The sequence below is a fragment of the Pongo abelii genome, chromosome 10, assembly GCF_028885655.2.
Source record: "Pongo abelii isolate AG06213 chromosome 10, NHGRI_mPonAbe1-v2.0_pri, whole genome shotgun sequence".
Taxonomy (NCBI): Eukaryota; Metazoa; Chordata; class Mammalia; order Primates; family Hominidae; genus Pongo; species Pongo abelii.
In genome coordinates, this window is record NC_071995.2 from 52,291,133 (window position 1) to 52,308,965 (window position 17,833).

The following is a 17,833-nucleotide window of genomic DNA, read 5'->3' on the forward strand; positions in this document are numbered from 1 at the left end:
ATTGAAAACCTGAGAAAAGGAATTGGCAAGGTGGTGGAAATGAAGATAACTCTTTTTGATTTATAATTTTTCCTAGGACCTTTTGCTTTGTGTCTTGAAAGAAAGTTGAAATAGAGTTGAAAATTTTCTTGAGTTATGGAGTTAAGGCCTCATTGGAATGGCAAGAATATTTTAATGCTAAAATTCATTCAAGTCTCTAAGATTTAAGGGTGATTACTAATTTCCTCTTTTTAATCTTGATTAATTTGGTTCTTCTTCATGGGGCCTATTTCCTAATTTAGTCTTAATAATTCAACAAATAAACCAGCTTATTTATTGAGTGACTACTGTGTCCAAGAGGTATTGTTCTAGATCAGTGTTTTTCAGCATGGAATATTTGTACCAAAACCTCCTACAACAGGGCTTATATAAGTACAGACTTCTAGGCCCCACAACAGACTCGCCTACCTACTAATGCTAATCTCAGAGGACAGGGATTGAGCTGTTTCTCAAGCATCCATAAATACCATGGTACTAGAGCACTGGTTCTCAAACTTGAGTGTGCATTGGAATCACCTGGAGGGTTTGTTAAACCACAGAGTGCCTGGACCCACCCCAGAATTTTGGATTCAGTGGTCTGGGGCGGGTCCTAAGAATTTGCATCTCTAACAAGTTTCCAGGTGATGCTGATGCTGCTGGATCACATTTTGATAATTACTATGTACTTCTTGAGAATTACTTTGAGAATTATTATGTACTGTAGAAGTACAATGCACTGCAGTAGAGCATTGTGAGAAATATAAAAAAGTATTAGAGGCCGGGCGTGGTGGCTCATGCTTGTAATTCCAGTACTTTGGGAGGCTGTGGCGGGCGAATCACCTGAGGTCAGGAGTTCGAGAGCAGCCTGGCCAACACGGTGAAACCCCGTCTCTACTAAAAATACAAAAATTAGCGAGATGGGGTGGTGGGCGCCTGTAACCGCAGCTACTCGAGAGGCTGAGGCTGGAGAATTGCTTGAGCCCGGGAGGTGGAAGTTTTAGTGAGCAGAGATCATGCCATTGCACTCCAGCCTGGGCAACAAGAGTGGAACTCCGTTTCAAAAAAAAAAAGAAAAAAAGTATTAGATACAATTCCTGTCATTAAGGAGCTTATGCTGTAGTTGGGGGAGATACAATGTACACTATAAACATACAACAAGGAAGATATGTATTTGACAATATAAAATATAATACAATATAATATTTGACATTGATGGGGTCTTTAGGAGAAGATGGGATTTGACCTGGGTACTAAAAGATGATGAGGCCGAAGGTTCATAGGCATTCTTGGATATAAAAGAAGGAAAATATAGAGGTGTACAGGGGTGGGGTGGTAGATACTTGTTTATCTAGCTTAGAGCTTTTAATTTTTATTTTTTATAGAGATGGGGTCTTGCTATGTTGCCCAGGCTGGTCTGGAATTCCTGAGCTCAATGGATCCTCCCACCTTGTCCTCCCAAAGTGCTGGGATTACAGGTGTGAGCCACCACGCCTAGCCTGGTGTAGAGCTTTGTTTAGGACACTTATGGGGGCATAAGACCAAAAAGGTTGGTGCAGTCTGTGAAGAGCCTTGAAAGCCTGTCGTTCTCCTCAGCTCCACCCACTTCATAGCATTACCAAAAGTGCTGCACAGCCAGAAAGAGGAAGTCTCCCCTGCTGAGTGTGCAAGAGGAAGCACAAGAAGGCTCTGAGGGCCTGTGAGCCATAATGACTGATTTCACCCATGAGCCAATTGCAGAGGCAACAGAAGACCAGCGCACCAACCAGGCTGGGTCCCTCCGCCAGAGGGTGTCACCATCTAAGCTGAAAGTGTTTGGGGAGATCAGACATTGCAGTCTGGTGCTCCTCTCTCAGTGGCCATCATGTCTTTGACATCTGCTTACCAGCATAAATTAGCAGAGAAGCTCACTATCCTGAATGATCGCGGTCAGGGGGTTCTCATCCGTATGTATAACATCAAGAAGGTAAGCATGAACAATGGGACTAGTACTGATTATTCCAACAATAATAGGGCAGGGAACCCTGAGGCGGCAGGTGCAGCAGTTAGACTCCCATCTTTTTTCCACTGCTTTTCCACTGACTATAATCTACATAATCACTCAGATTATATAGGCCAGCCAGTTCAGGAAGGCAGAAGTGGAGGCTTCTTTTCAAGGCTTCCCCTTTCTAGATATGATTCTCGCCCCAATGATGGCATCTGCTTTCCTCTGGGGATGGGGGTGAGGGTGGGGATGGGGAAACAACAGTTGTATTCCGAGCGACTTGGATAAAGGTCTGGGGTCCAACCTTCTGGGTTTTATTATTTGTTGTTGATCCTCTACACTCTGAAGAGATCTGAGGCTATGTCTCTGGCAAAAACTTTTCTGTGGAAGTGCTTCCCTAAAAGGAAAAAAATTAGATAATTAGCTATTTAGATTAAAAAGGGTAGGTGTCTTCTGAGCTGCTCCTGCGGTAGTTCATGCTGTGGTGGTTGTGTGTGTGTGTGTGTATGTGTTTAGAATAGGGACTGAGGAATTGAAAGAAGCTGGTGACAAGAGGTGGGCTAGGGGCTGGGCAAACCATAGGAAGTAAAGAGATAAAGACAGGGGTGTTTATGGGGAGTTCCTGGCATAGAAAATAGGGGACTTTGGGGGAGGGAGCTTTTGTGTCTTTTGTAATAAAACAAATCACCAGGAACACGGTTTCTCTGTCACCATGAATCCTGTAAATGCCCTTTGGGATAAGATACTTACATAGTGAACAAAACTGTGACACTGAATCTTGTACAAAGTCTGTCTCCTGAGCAGCTGCTTTTCTTGTTCCTTCCGGCTTCAGTTGAGGGGCGGGGAAACAGCTTCCTCTTTGTGCTGGGGCCAAGCAGGCATTAAACTCTACCCATCAAGACAAAATGCCCAGGTTATTATTTCGCTCTTAGATACTTGGCTTAATGTCTTGGATTTTTTTCTTGACCTACTCTCATGCTTTTTATTTTTATTTATATTTATTTATTTATTTATTTATTTATTTTTGGAGTCTCGCTCTGTCACCCAGGCTGGAGTGCAGTGGCACGATCTTGGCTCACTGCAACCTCCGCCTCCCGGGTTCAAGTGATTCTCCTGCCTCAGCCTCCCAAGTACCTGGGGCTACAGGTGTGCACCACCATGCTCAGCTAATTTTTGTATTTTTAGTAGAGATGGGGTTTCACCATGTTGGCCAGGCTGGTCTCGAACTCCTGACCTTGTGATCTGCCTGCCTCGGCCTCCCGAAGTGCTGGGATTACAGGTGAGAGCTGCTGCGCCCGGCCTCTCATGGTTTTTAAATTAATTCCCAGGTTGCCTTTTCCTAAGACAGATTATGAGAATGAATGTTGCAAGAAGAGGTATGTTTCTGAGGAGGAGGAGAAAGGGTTGAAATATATATGGTTTCTCTCTGCAGACTTGTTCAGACCCCAAATCTAAGCCACCTTTCTTATTGGAAAAGTCCATGGAACCATCTGTCAAGTATATCAACAAGAAATTTCCCAACATAGATGTCCGAAACAGCACGGTGAGAACTTGGTCCTTCTCTCCTTTCTCTGAATAATTCTCTGCTTGAATGGCTGAAATTCTCCTCTTTTGATGCCTCTCTTCAAACTTGGCAGGGGATGGAGTAGTCTGTTTTATTAATAGTTTTCCAAGGCTCAACCACAGGGCTTCAGGTTGTTGTAGAGCTTTACGTCTTGAGCATTTTGAGATAAGATGGGATTCTTCCAGCGTAAGCTGGAGCGAATCATCACCCCTTTTCCATTGCAAGATTCATGGGAAAACATTGTTTTTGTACAAGACATCTGTATCAACCCAGCAGCGTACATGTATTTTATTGTTTCTGTTTCCCACTCATTGTTTCCTTGCTGTTTGTCTTAGATTTATGCATCTAATGGGATATCTCTACTTTTCCCTTATTAAATGTTAACCCTAGATTTTTCACCCATCTTTGTAGCATCTTTGCATTCTGTTTCTTTTGACTTTGATATAAATAGTATATCTGTTAATCTGAAAAGGTCCTTAAAATTTCCTCTCATTTAGCCCTCTATATCTGGTCAGGATCACATGCAACCATTCTACCTAGATAGACAGTCTCCTTTGTTTAAAGACCTTCAGAGCATTGAAGCGTTTCTAACTTCCTCTGTCAGTATATTTCAACCCTCTTTCTTTTTCTTTTCTTTTCTTTTCTTTTTTTTTTTTTTTTGAGATGGAGTCTCACTCTGTCGCCCAGGCTGGAGTGCAGTAGCACAATCTCGGCTCACTTCAAACTCTGCTTCCCAGGTTCATGTGATTCTTCTGAGTCAGCCTCTCGAGTAGGTGGGATTACAGGCGCCCGCCACCACACCCAGCTAATTTTTGTATTTTTAATAGAGACGGGGTTTCACCATGTTGGCCAGGCTGGTCTTGAACCCCTGACCTCAGGTGATCCACCTGCCTCAGCCTCCCAAAGTGCTGGGATTACAGGTGTGAGCCACTGCGCTCGGCCTCAACCCTCTTTAAGAGTGTTTTAGGTATAACCACTGTTCTTCTTGAGTTATTTGGATCAATTGTCTTATTTTGCACTTTTTATATTGTTTTGTTTTGTGTTTCAGCAACATTTAGGACCAGTACATCGTGAAAAAGCCGAGATAATTAGATTCCTCACCAACTACTACCAGTCATTTGTGGATGTCATGGAATTTCGGGTGAGCTCTCTTGAGCCCTTTCCAACGTAGGCAAGGTCTTTCAGAGGCTATTCTTTCTTTAGATGTTTATGTATTTGCTTAAAACAAGTTCTTGAAAAAATGAGAGAGATGTACTAATATGGAAGGATATCTAAGTTGTATTGTTAAATGAAAGCAAATTTCAAAATAGTATATGATACATCATATTTCTATTTTAAAAGAGTATGTATGTATATGTATTTAGTAAATATCTAGGAAAGATCTGGACTATTTTACATTAAACTGTTAAAAATAACTACCTTTGGGGACTGATTATGACGGCTTCAATTTACTATGCTATGCATGTTTTTTCTATTTTAAAAATTGTGGTAAAATAAACATAACAAAATTTACCGTCTTAACCATTTTTAAGTATACAGTTCAATGGTACTAAGTATATTAATAATGCAACCATCTTTTCACCTTGTAAACCTGAAACTCTCTACCCTTTATGCAATAATTCCCCGTTTCCCTTTCTCTCCAGCCCCTTGCCATCACAATTCTACTTTGTTTCTGTGATTTTGACTATTCTAAGTACCTTATATAAGTAGAATCATAAAGTATTTGTCTTTTTGTGGCTGGCTTATTTCATCAGCCTAATGTCCTTAAGGTTCATCCCTGTTGTAGCATATTGTAGAATTTCCTTTTTAAGCTAAATAATATTCCATTGTATGATTATACTACATTTTGCTTATCCGATCGTATGTTGATGGACACTTAGGTTGCTTCCAAGTTTTAGCTATTGTAAATGATGCTGCTATGAACGTGGGTGTACAAATATATCTTCAAAACCCTACTTTCAATTCTTTTGATTATAAACATGGAAGTGGAAATGCTGGATCATATGATAATTCTATTATTAACTTTTTTTTTTTTTGAGATAGGGTCTCACTCTGTTGCCCAGGCTGGAGTGTAGTGGTGCAATCACAGCTCACTGCTGCCTTGACCTCCTGGGCTCAGGTGATCCTCCCACCTCAGCCTCTTGAGTAGCAGGGCTAAAGGCACATGCCACCACACCTGGCCAATTTTTTATATTTTTTGTAGAGATAGGGTAACCCCATGTTGGCCAGGGTGGTCTCAAACTCCTGGGCTCAAGCTATCCACCCACCTCGGCCTCCCAAAAGCTGGACTGTGCCGGCCTATTTTTAACTTTTTGAGGAACTGCTATACTGTTTTCCACGGTGGTGTACTGTTTTACATTCTCACCAACAGTGCATAAGGGCTATAATTCCTCCACATCCTCGCCAACAATTGTTATTTCGTTTTTTTGAGAGTAGCCATCCCAATGGGTGTGAGGTATTATGTCCTCTAAGTTTTTATTTGCATTTTTGCTAATGATTAGTGATAATGAGCATTTTTTGTAGGCTTATTGGCCATTTATATATCTTCTTTGAAGAAATGTCTGTTTCATTCTTTGACCATTTTTGAATTGGATTTTGTGTGTGTGTTGAGACTTAGGAGTTCTCTATACAGGTTGAGTATTCCTTATGGAAAATTCTTGAGACCAGAAGTGTTTTGAATTTCATATGTTTGCAGATTTCAGAATATTTGCATTAGGCAGTTGAGCATCCCTAATCTGAAAGTCTGAAATTTGAAATGTTTCAATGAGCATTTCCTTTGAGTGTCATGTTGGTGCTCAACAGGTTTCAGATTTTGGAGCATTTTGGATTTTCGGGTTAGGAAAGCTCAACCTGTATAAAACTATATATCTTTGCATTATTTGAGCTTTAAAAATTTCAAGTATTTTTCCACAATACTTTATTACAAACCTACTGTAAAATTTCTAGTATAGTACAATGAATATTGTCATACTCTTCTCCTGGATCTCCTAATTGTTAGTATTTTGCCACATTTTCTTATCCGTCTCTATTTTTTAATGAACTGTTTGAGTTAGCCTCATACATCATGACATTTCCTTTCCCAAATACTTAAGCATACATTTGCTAAGAGCAAGAATATTTTCTTACCCAACCCTAATATAATTATCATACTCAGGAAATATAACATTATGGCTGGGTGCTGTGGCTCACGCCTGTAATCCCAACACTTTGGGAGGCTGAGGGGGATGTATCGCTTGAGCCCAGGAGTTTGAGATCAGCCTGGGCAAAATGGTGAAACCCCATCTACACCAAAACATAAAAAAAAATTAGCTGGGCGTGGTAGTGAGTGCCTGTAGTCCCAGCTGCTTAGGAGGCTGAGGCAGGAGGATCACTTGAACCTGGGAAGTCAAGGCTGTAGTTAGCCATGATTGTGCCACCGGCCACTGTACTCCAGCCTGGGTGACACGGTGAGACTTTGTCTCAAAAAAAAAAAAAAAAAAGGGAACAAAACCCCACCCAAATTAATATACAGCCCATATTCACATTTCTCCAGTTGTCTCAAGGGTAATACATTGGATTTAGTTATGTCTCCTTCGTCTTTAATCTGGAATGATTTCCAGTCTTTGTCTTGTATGACACTGACATTTTTGAAGAGTCTGGGCTAGTTATTTTTGAGAATATCCTTCAATTTGAATTTGTCTTATTGTTACTAGTTTTTGGGAGCAATACTATGTGGATGATATTTTATATGAATTTTAAATAACGAGCATGTATTATTTTTATAAACATAAAAAATAAAAATTAATATGATGTTTTTGAAAGAAAAATTGATAAGGTATTATTAAAATTTAAAAAATTAATGTAGTAATTTTACCTTTAGAAATTTGTCATAAGGAAACAGAATTTTTTCATGGGGAAATAAAAAAAGGAAACAAATGCAAAGACATATGTATAAGAATATATTCCATTGCATTATTTATGATAGTTACAATGTGATAATTGATATATCCAATAAATAAAGGTTTGGTTAAAAGTTCAGAGTATGTGCCCACAAATGAATATTCTGTAGCTGGTAAAGTATACATATATATATATATACATATATATATTTTTTCTTTTCTTTTCTTTTCTTTTTTTTTGAGGTGGAGTCTCACTGTGTTGCCCAGGCTGGAGTACAGTGGCGCGATTTCGGCTCACTGCTGCCTCTGCCTTTGGGTTGAAGCGAGTCTCCTGCCTCAGCCTCCTGAGTAGCTGGGATTACAGGCACATGCCACCACGCCTGGTTAATTTTTGTATTTTTAGTAGAGATGGCGGTTTCACTATGTTGGCCAAGCTGGCCTCGAACTCCTGACCTCAAATGATCCACCTGCCTCGGCCTCCCAAAGTGCTGGGATTACAGGCATGAGCCACTGCACCCAGACAATAATGTATTTTTTATATTAATTGGTATAGAAAATGATCATCATATGTTGTTTAATGTAAAAGCAAATTGCAGTAAGACAGTTTAAGATAGATGTAAAATGTAAGATGTCCCTAAAATGTATATTTACATAGGTAAATATGCATATAAAGAAGATTGGAATTTCTGATCAGTGGAATTATAGTTTAAAAAAACTAGTTAAAATTACACTTGTTGGTATTTTCTAGTTTTTTCTACAATAAACATGTATTATTTATGTATTCAAGAAATAATGCAAATTTTAGCCCTTGAGCAACCCAAGCTTGTGGTGGTATTATAGTATTTTTTCAGATGATACAAGAATAACGTGTTCTGTGCCTACCCTAGGAAGCAAATCCAGGATATTCAGTAGATCACATAGTGAAGAGAGAAGCGAGGACAAGAAGGACTGTAATGTATGAACGAGGGTCAGGTCAGAGAGTATCCACTGTGGAATTGAGAGTAGTGGTTAGCAAGATGGTAGGCGCTGGTGGAGGCAGTGGGAAGAATGCTGGAAGCACATAAAAAAAAGTCTCTTACTGAGAAAAGTTGAAGGGCAAAGGAGATTTTAGAACACCTTCTGGTTGCTGCAGTGGTAAATAAAGTTCTGAGCCCAAGGTGTTTGGTATGGCGTGTTTAGGAAAGGAGGGGAAATAGGGACATTGAAGTATGATGCACTGTTAAGTAGGCCCTGAATTAGACAGACTTGGTTTCAAATCTCAGCTTTACCACTTACAAACTGTATGACTTTAGATAAGAAACTTTTTGAATTCCAGTTTCCTTATCTATAAAATGGGGAAATAAGATTTACTATGTGAGGCGTCTGTGAGAATTAAATGAGATAATGCACGGACAACATCTAGCTTGGTGTTTAGCATATAGTAAGGCAATAGACCAATACATATTACTTCTGTTCCCTTCTGATTCTTGTCTGTAGAGAATAAGACCTGCATAGTGACACTGGTTGCGTGAGTGGCTGAATGTGAATTTCAGCTATATTCCACTGGAATTTGGGTGTAGGCTGGAGTTGTAGAAAGGCATTCCTAGCAAATGAGGAAGTATAGACCTAGACAGAGGTCATGTAGCATACAGGGAAAATCAAATCTCTGGGTTCAAGTTCTAGTACCATTCCTTACTAGCTCTATGATCTTAGGCAAGTTTCTTAACTGCTCTTGGCCTTGGTTTCCTTATCTGTTAATTTAGACACAGCCTTTTTTTGGAAGATAAGTAAGAAGCACTTTTCCTACACATTTTAATAAATTTTGACAAATGTATATGCCTGTGTAACCACCACTACAAAGTATTGAATATTTCCATCACCCCAAAGTTTCCTTGTGCCTTTTTTTTTTTCCTTCAGCCAATCCCTACGCTTCACTCCTGGCTCCAGGCAACCACTGATCTACTTTCTAGAACAGATTTTTCTTTTCTAGCAGTTCAAATAAATGGAATCTACACAGCATGTCTTCTTTTGTGTCTGGCTCCTCTCACTCAGCATCATGTTTCTGAGACTGATCTATGTTGTTGCATGTATCAGTGATTCAGTTCCCCCGCCCCCTACTTTTTTTGAGATGGAGTTTCACTCTTTTTGCCCAGGCTGGAGTGCAATGGTGTGATCTTGGCTCACAGCAATCTCCGCCTCCTGGGTTGAAGGGAGTCCCCTGCCTCAGCCTCCCAAGTAGCTGGGATTACAGGAATGCGCCACCACACCCGGCTAATTTTGTATTTTTAGTAGAGGCGGGGTTTCTCCACGTTGGTCAGGCTGGTCTCAAACTCCTGACCTCAGGTGATCTGCCCACCTGGGCCTCCCAAAGTGCTGGGATTACAGGCGGGAGCCACAACGCCCGGCCTCAGTCCCCCATTTTGCTGAGAACTATTCCATTTTATGGGTACAATTTATTTATCCATTTACCTGTTGATAGACATTTGAGTTGTTTCTAGTTTTTGGCCATTATGCGTAAGTTGCTACAAATTTTCAAGTACAAATCTTTGTGGGGACATATTTTTCATTTCACTTGGGTAAATCTAGAAGTTGGATTGCTGAATCATATGGTAAGAGTATATTTAATTTTATAAGAAACCGCCAAACCTTTTTTCAGAGTTGTTCCATTTTATCCTCCCACCAGTAATATATGAGAGCTTCAATTTCTCTATATTCTCATCAGCACTTGCTATTATTAGACTTACATTTTAGTTATTCCAGTGGGTGTGTCATGGTATCTTATTGTGGTTTAAATTTGCATTTCCCTGATGGCTAATATCATTCAGCATCTTTTCATGTGCTTATTATAAATATATATATATATATATATATTTTTTTTTTGAGACAGAGTCTTGCTCTGTCACCCAGGCTGGAGTGCAGTGGGATGATCTCAGCTCACTGCAACCTCCGCCTCTCAGCTTACTGCAACCTCTGCCTCCCAGGCTCAAACAATTCTCGTGCCTCAGCCTCTTGAGTGGCTGTGATTACAGGCATGTGCCACCACACCCAGCTAATTTTTTTTTATTTTTAGCAGAGATGGGGTTTTGTCATGTTGGCCAGGCTCTCTTGAACTCCTGGCCTCAAGTGATCCTCCCACCTCAGCCTTCCAAAATGCTGAGATTACAGTTGTGAACCACCATGCTTGGCATCATATTTTTTTTATGGTATTAAGTGCCTGTTCAAATCTTTTGGCAACATATTAAAAAATGTATATATCTATATATATATATATCTATATATATATATATATATATATATATATTCCTTAATCTATCAATTTTACTTTTTTAGAAATGAAAGTACCAATATTCAGTGGATAAGGCTAGGAACTAGGAACAAAATGAATCAGTGGAAGAAAGGCTGAATGAATTGTGGTATACCATGGGCTATTATGCAGCTATGAAAAAGAATGCATTCATGCTCTAGGAGATGACTCTGAGGACTTTTGGCAAGTGGGAGTGAATGAGCAAAGCAAAATTACAAGCCGGGAATAATATTATCTCAATTTTATAACACAAATAATGACCAAAAAACCTGTTTCTCTCTCTCCCTTTTCCTTTTATAATCTAATAGTATTATACAAATAGGGAGAAAAGTAAGAAAATATTATAAGAAAAATAATATCAGGTTGTTAAAGTGGTTTACCTGGGCGTTCTGCAGGATGGAGGGTGGGTGCTGATGTTGGGGGAAAGAAGTGTCTGCAATAAAAGTGCATATTCATTTAGGTAAAATTATGTGTGAAAAGGAAAAGAATCCCTATCATACTAGAATGAGAGTTAAATGAAGTATATGCAAATTACTTGGTAAATACCTCACACATAGTGAACTGTCAGTAAATAGAAACTCATGGAAAATTGGATAGTATTCCCATTTGTTAATGATTAACTCCTGAGAACAGGAGATAGAATCCAGGAACAGACTTTCTTTGTGGTTTGTCAATACAAATGGTTTGATTTTTGGCATTTTTGAAGCTACCTATTAGATAATCTACAGTTTACAACCTTTTTTAATTTGGAGGATTGGGGCACAGGGATGATAAGCTCAGGAAAAGTGTGTGTAATATAATAGAGACTTGTGCCTGTGGAAATGTAGGCATTTGGCAGTGTAGCTGATAGGGGCCCACTGGTGGCTTACTGAGGAGGAACTTCCTCCCTCTTTTTGACAGTGACTTTTCTCTGTTACTTGGTGGCTTTCTAGGACCTCTAAGGGAGAGGTCCCTTTCCCTCAAGTTCTGGTAGTACGTCACCTTCTCTTTGTTTTTTTATTAATTCTTGTCTTCACTTCCACCCCCAGGATCATGTATATGAACTTCTCAACACCATTGATGCCTGCCAGTGCCATTTTGATATCGTAAGATCCTTTGCAATTCTCTTCTATGGTAGAGTCAAAGAAAAGGCCAGGTCTAGGTTGGGAGGTCTAGGTCTAGTCACAGGATGGGGTGGGAAGGGACTGGAAGGATGGCTATTTCATTTATTCCTTCTCAGGACTACTATAATTGTTTTGTAAAAAGTGCTGAAGTGAAAATATATTTACATGTTAAGCAGATCAGCAATGTGATTTAATTAATTAAAAAATTACATAAAAATCTTCTTCACCTTTTCCATCTCCTAAAAGCTACCTTATTTCCTGGGCTCCTTGTGTCTTGAGCTCACTTTTAGCCCCTGATTTTGTTCCAATTTTCTTATTCTTCTTTTCAATCCTGTCCTACTTCTAAATAGATTCACTCGGAATCTATTGAGCACTGTCCAGAGTGGTTGGGGAAAGAAGGAGATCCAGGTTAATTGGCCATGCTGTCCTTGGGTTCCTGTGTATTTTCCTTGTAGAATCTCAACTTTGATTTCACTCGGAGTTACCTGGACTTGATTGTGACTTACACCTCAGTCATTTTACTTCTGTCACGAATTGAAGATCGACGGATACTCATTGGCATGTACAATTGTGCCCATGAGATGCTGCATGGGCATGGGTGAGTTAAGGCGAGAGTATTATATGAAGAGTCTCATACATGGTGCTATGATGTAGAGAGTCCCTCGTGCAAAGGAAATTGATGCCATGATTTCTTATATGAGAACCTATAATCTACATTGACCCAGGCAAAATAAGGTACACTTTTACATATTCAGTTGACTCTGAAACAACACGGGTTTGAACTACGCAGGTCCACTTTATACATAGATTTTTTTCAACGAAACATGGATTGAAAATGCAGTGTTCATGGGATGTGAAATCCACATATACAGAGGGCTGACTTTTTAAATGATGTGGGTTCCGCAGGACTGACTGCCAGACTTCAGTATACACGGGATATTGACACACGTGGGACTCTTGGAACCAATCTCCCTGCTATAAGGAGAGACAACTGTGGCTAACCCTTGAATATCTGCTAGTGGATTATTCAATTTGCATCATCTCTGAACAATTTTTAATCCTGGGCTGGCTTCTACTCTGATTTTCAGGTTATTACAAAAGGCAAAGAAAATTCTTTTTAGTGTTGGTAGGAATAATATTAGTAAGGTAAATCCATTAGAGGTAACTAATGCATGATAATACATTTGAAGCCAAATATAAATGGATTTTGAATTGTCTGCAGTTCTGTCCCCATCCATTGTGCAAATGTAAGTATTAAAGGGCTGAAAAAATGAAGACTAGAAGGATCAGAGTGGTTGTGGCACATTGTTCTATGATGATGTGTATTCCCACGTACCTACGTGGATACCCAGACACATGCCTTACCTGTTAGCTTTGAATATTTATATATCCTTTCGGGTTGTATAACGATTTGGATCTAGGCATATTACTTGATTTTGAACTAATTAACAGATTATAGAGTACCTATCATGTGTCCAACCCTATTTTTGGTGCTTATAAGGAAGAAAATTTCATGGACCTGCTCAAAATGAAATGGTTCTATTTAGCCATAGCTTAGTAACCTGAGCCTGGAGTGGGGTATCTTTATATGTAATTTACAGTGTAGTATGTATATCTTTGGAGGTGGTGGGGAGTGCCAGCCTATGCACATATCTTTGTCTTATATGCAAACATAAGGGTCCAAGTCATGGGTAAGGGAGGGCTGTAACCCCACTCCTCTGCTTTCTTTTAGTGACCCCAGTTTTGCCCGTCTGGGTCAGATGGTCTTGGAGTATGACCACCCTCTGAAGAAGCTGACAGAAGAGTTTGGGCCTCACACAAAGGCAAGTTCCCTGACAGTGGAGAATTCCTCAGGCAGAAGTATATTGTCCTCATGTTTGCCGCTAAGGTTTCATTTGCTTTTCCCCACAGGCTGTGAGTGGAGCCCTCCTCTCTTTGCATTTCCTCTTTGTCCGAAGGAACCAGGGGGCTGAGCAGTGGCGCAGTGCCCAACTTCTAAGCCTCATCAGCAACCCCCCAGCCATGATTAACCCTGCTAATTCAGATACAGTGAGTGCCCTTTTCCTTTTGTTAGTGGAAGCATTCTCTTTGCCAAGGCCATCATCTCTGTAGAGGGTGCTTCTTTCAGGAAATATCAGTACTAAAGAATGCTTTAGTCTTCTTCTAGGGTATGCCTCTAAGTTAAGCACTTGTAGCTAAAAAATCATGGTTGGTTTGGAGCTTTTGTTTGGATCAGGGTTAGTGGTTTAACAAAAGTGATCTATAAGCAGTTAGCCTGTGCATAGAAGGAATTTAGTAAATATTCATAGAATGAATGAATGAATGGATGAAACAGAGTCATTAGGCACCTATTAAGCCTAGCAGCAACTTGATTTTAGGAATCAATTAACTTATTTTTATTTTTTTGAGACAGTGTCTTACTCTGTCACCCAGGCTGGAGTACACTGGCATGATCACTACTTACTGCAGCCTCCACTTCCTGGGCTCAAGTGATCCTCCCACTTCAGCCTCCTGAGTAGCTGGGACTACAGGTGTGTGTGCCACCATGATTGGCTAATTTTGTTTATTTAATTTTAATTTTAATTTTTGAGACAGAGTCTCACTCTGTTGCCCAGGCTGGAGTGCAGTGGCACGATCTTGGCTCACTGCAACCTCCCCATCCTGGTTCAAGCAATTCTTCTGCCTCAGCCTCCCAAGTAGCTGGGACTACAGGCACGTGCTGCCATACCTGGGTAATATATATATATATTTTTGGTATCTTTAGTAGAGACAGGGTTTCACCATGTTGGCCAGGCTGGTCTTGAACTCCTGACCTCAAGTGATCTGTGTGCCTTGGCCTCCCAAAGTGCTGGGATTACAGGCGTGAGCCACCGCGCTCAGCCTGTTTATGTTTTTGTAGAGATGAGGTATCACTATGTTGCCCAGGCTGGTCTTGAACTCCTGGGCTCAAGTGATCCTCCTGCCTCGGCCTCCCAAAGTGCTGGGATTACATGTGTGAGCCACTGTGCCTGGCCAGGAATCAATTAATTAATAAATGTTTCTGTTTGATGACTGTGGGCTCAAAGTCCTTCCCTCAAAGAACTTATAGTCTGGTAGGGAATATATTCCATGTAGTCATAAAAATACAACTGATGGTACATGATTAGTGATAAGTGCCAAATGAGTGATTTACACTTTAAGTGGTAAAAGAATCCAAAGGATTAACCATCACAGGGAGAAATCATGGGAAGGTTTTTGAGTCTTGCTCTCCTCATTTTATTGTTATTAAAAATATCTGAACTGTTGAAGAGAAGTTATGTTAAACCTTTTGCTTGTTCTGACTTCCAGCCCAAGTTCCTCTTTCTTTTCTCAACTGTATTGTTTTTCCCTCACTCCACTTCCAGTGCCTCATCACCTCCATTATTGGCAGGCTTCCCTGCTGTTGGTTTATCAATGTGCCCTAAACTAGTCTGGTAAAATAAGTTAGTTTTTAAAAAACATTTAGAGACAGGGTTTTGCTCTGTTGCCTAGGCTGGAGTGCAGTGGTACAATCACAGCTCACTGCAGCCTTGACCTCCTGGGTTCAAGAGATCCTCCTATCTCCTTCCCCTGAGTACCTAGGACTACAGGTGCACACCGTCATGTCTGGCTAATTTTTAAATTTTTTGTAGAGACAAGGTCACACTGTGTTGCCCAGGCTGGTCTTGAACTCCTGGCCTCAAGCTATCCTCCTGTCCCTGCCTCCCAAAGTGTTGGGATTAAAGGCGTTAGCCACCACCCCTGGCCAAAAGTTAGTTTTGATACTCAGATTCTAGCTTGTCCTTTCTCCTTTAGAAGAAGGCCAAGTTAAATAACTGATCATCTTTGCTTCTCTTCTCACAGATGGCCTGTGAGTATCTGTCTGTGGAAGTAATGGAGCGCTGGATTATCAGTAAGTTTAGTGGGATTAGATGGGAGTGGATGAAGCGCATGTTACATGAAGAAAGAGTTCTAAAAGTCTTCCTCTGCACTGTTTTCCCACCTACAGTTGGGTTTCTTCTTTGTCATGGGTGCCTCAACTCCAATAGCCAGTGCCAGAAGCTGTGGAAGCTGTGTCTGCAGGGCTCCCTGTACATCACCCTTATCCGTGAGGATGTGCTGCAGGTGCACAAAGTCACCGAGGACCTGTTTAGCAGTTTGAAAGGGTGAGAAACACGACAGCCAACTGATCTTCCTTGAATAGTTTTTAGCCCCTCCCAACATCCTTTTTCAGTCTCCACAGGTGTTCCCAGATACAGGTGGTAATGATTAATTCTAACTATTGAAGAAGTATACATTAAATACCTACTATTAGCTAACTGCTTCACTGGGTTTTAGGGATACAATAATGAATAAGATAACATGGAGGTTAAGAGCACAGACTCTGAAACCAGATTGCTTGGGTTTGAATTCAGGCTCTACCACTAGTTGTGTGGCCTTGGGCAAGTTGCTCAAATTTCCCATGCCATTACCTCAATTTCCTCATCTATAAAATGTGGATAATAGTAGTACCTCCCTATGGCCTACCTCATAGGGTTGTTGTGAAGAATAAAAGGGTTATTATTTGTAAAGCAGGTAGAAAATTCCTGATACATTGTAAGTGCTATGTGCTTGTTAAAGAAAAAAAAAAGACAGTTTCTGCTCTCAAGGGATCTATGAATTGGTAGAAAATAAACAAATTGTTTGATAGAGTAAGAGATTATAATGTGTAAACACAATGTACTGTGGAAGCATTTAGAAGGACACTTAAACTGGCCTCTCAGGATCTGGAAAAACCTGGAGACAGGTAGATCTGAAAGGCTAAACAGTTGAACAGTGTGTGTATGTGTGTGTGTGTGTGTGTGTATGTGTGAGTAATTGTGAGTGTGTGTGTGCCTGCGCATTGGGTAGAAAGGTAGGGGAGTTGCTTGAGGCAAAGAAAGATATTCTAGGCAGAGAAACTATCAAGATTTTTGAGGCAACGAAGAGCATGGCAAGTTCTGAGAAGTTCATGTAGTTCAGTGCATGGGCAGCTGGGTTATAAAAATGAAGATGTTGAGAGATGAATTTGGAGAGGTAAATTAGGATGTTGTATACTTTGCTATGGAGTTTGAATCCATTCCAAAGAGAATGGGGAACTATTGAGTGATTTCAGACAGGGAAGTGACATGATCATATTTGCATTTTAGAAAAGATCATTCTGGCTGCATGGAAGAAAAGAAATTAGATGGGCAAAACTAGAGGCAGAGATTAATTAAGTAAATTAGGAGGAATTGATGATGTCGAGGTTTCTGGCGTGGATATCTGGCATTCCTTAAGATAAGAGAGCATGTGATAAAAGCAAGTTTGTGGGAGAAAGATTGTGTGGTTAGTTTTAAACAGGTTGACTTTGAAATGTCTGTGGGACACTGAAGACAGATGTGTTAGGCCTTCTATTTTATGGTTCTGGAACTTGGGAGTGAGGTCTGGATTCAGATAAAGATTGCCGAGTTGGTAATTAAAGCCAGGAGAGTAGTTGAGATTACTCAGGAGCACATGTGGAGTGAGAACAGCATGGGATAAACCTCTGTGTATGTTGATATTTAGGGGCCAGAGAAATCAGTGGGAGATACTGAAAAGAAAAGGGAAAAGAGAAGCCAACAAAGAAAGCATTCCTAGAAGGAACGACCAGTGATCTGTTAGATGATGTTGAGAGATCAAATAAAATAAGAATTGAAAAAATGTTCATTGGATTTGGCTCTAAAGATGGTTTTAGTGCCCTTCTTGTGAACAACTTGAGTGGTGAAGTTGAAAGCTGGGCTGCAGTGAGTTTAGGAGCAAGTGAGAGATATGGAATTTAATAAACAACTCTTTCAAAGTTTGACTGTAAAGGGAAGAATAGAGAGAGGTAAAATGAGAAGGAGTGGGTTTAAGGAAAGGGTCAAAATACCAATTTTTTTTCTGGTTGCAAATAAAACATCCAGAAATGTAAAAAGTGCAAAGTGGAAGTTGACTACACTATCACCTCCCAGAATAGTTTGATGTGCATCC

The 17,833-nt window shown here is 40.2% G+C and overlaps 1 protein-coding gene across 2 annotated transcripts in view; it reads left to right on the forward strand.

Annotated features, from left to right (window-relative positions):
* Positions 1-1,707: 1,707 nt before the first annotated feature.
* NCKAP1L (NCK associated protein 1 like) overlaps positions 1,708-17,833 on the forward strand; it is a 49,642-nt gene continuing 33,516 nt past the window's right edge. For both annotated transcript variants that reach the window (XM_002823349.4, XM_054528081.1), the window contains exons 1-9: positions 1,708-1,981; positions 3,432-3,542; positions 4,612-4,704; positions 11,753-11,809; positions 12,283-12,425; positions 13,560-13,650; positions 13,739-13,876; positions 15,689-15,737; positions 15,834-15,990. In XM_002823349.4, coding sequence (XP_002823395.1) covers positions 1,880-1,981; positions 3,432-3,542; positions 4,612-4,704; positions 11,753-11,809; positions 12,283-12,425; positions 13,560-13,650; positions 13,739-13,876; positions 15,689-15,737; positions 15,834-15,990 — 941 coding nt within the window. In that variant the 5' untranslated portion in view covers positions 1,708-1,879. The remainder of the gene's footprint in view (positions 1,982-3,431; positions 3,543-4,611; positions 4,705-11,752; positions 11,810-12,282; positions 12,426-13,559; positions 13,651-13,738; positions 13,877-15,688; positions 15,738-15,833; positions 15,991-17,833) is intronic.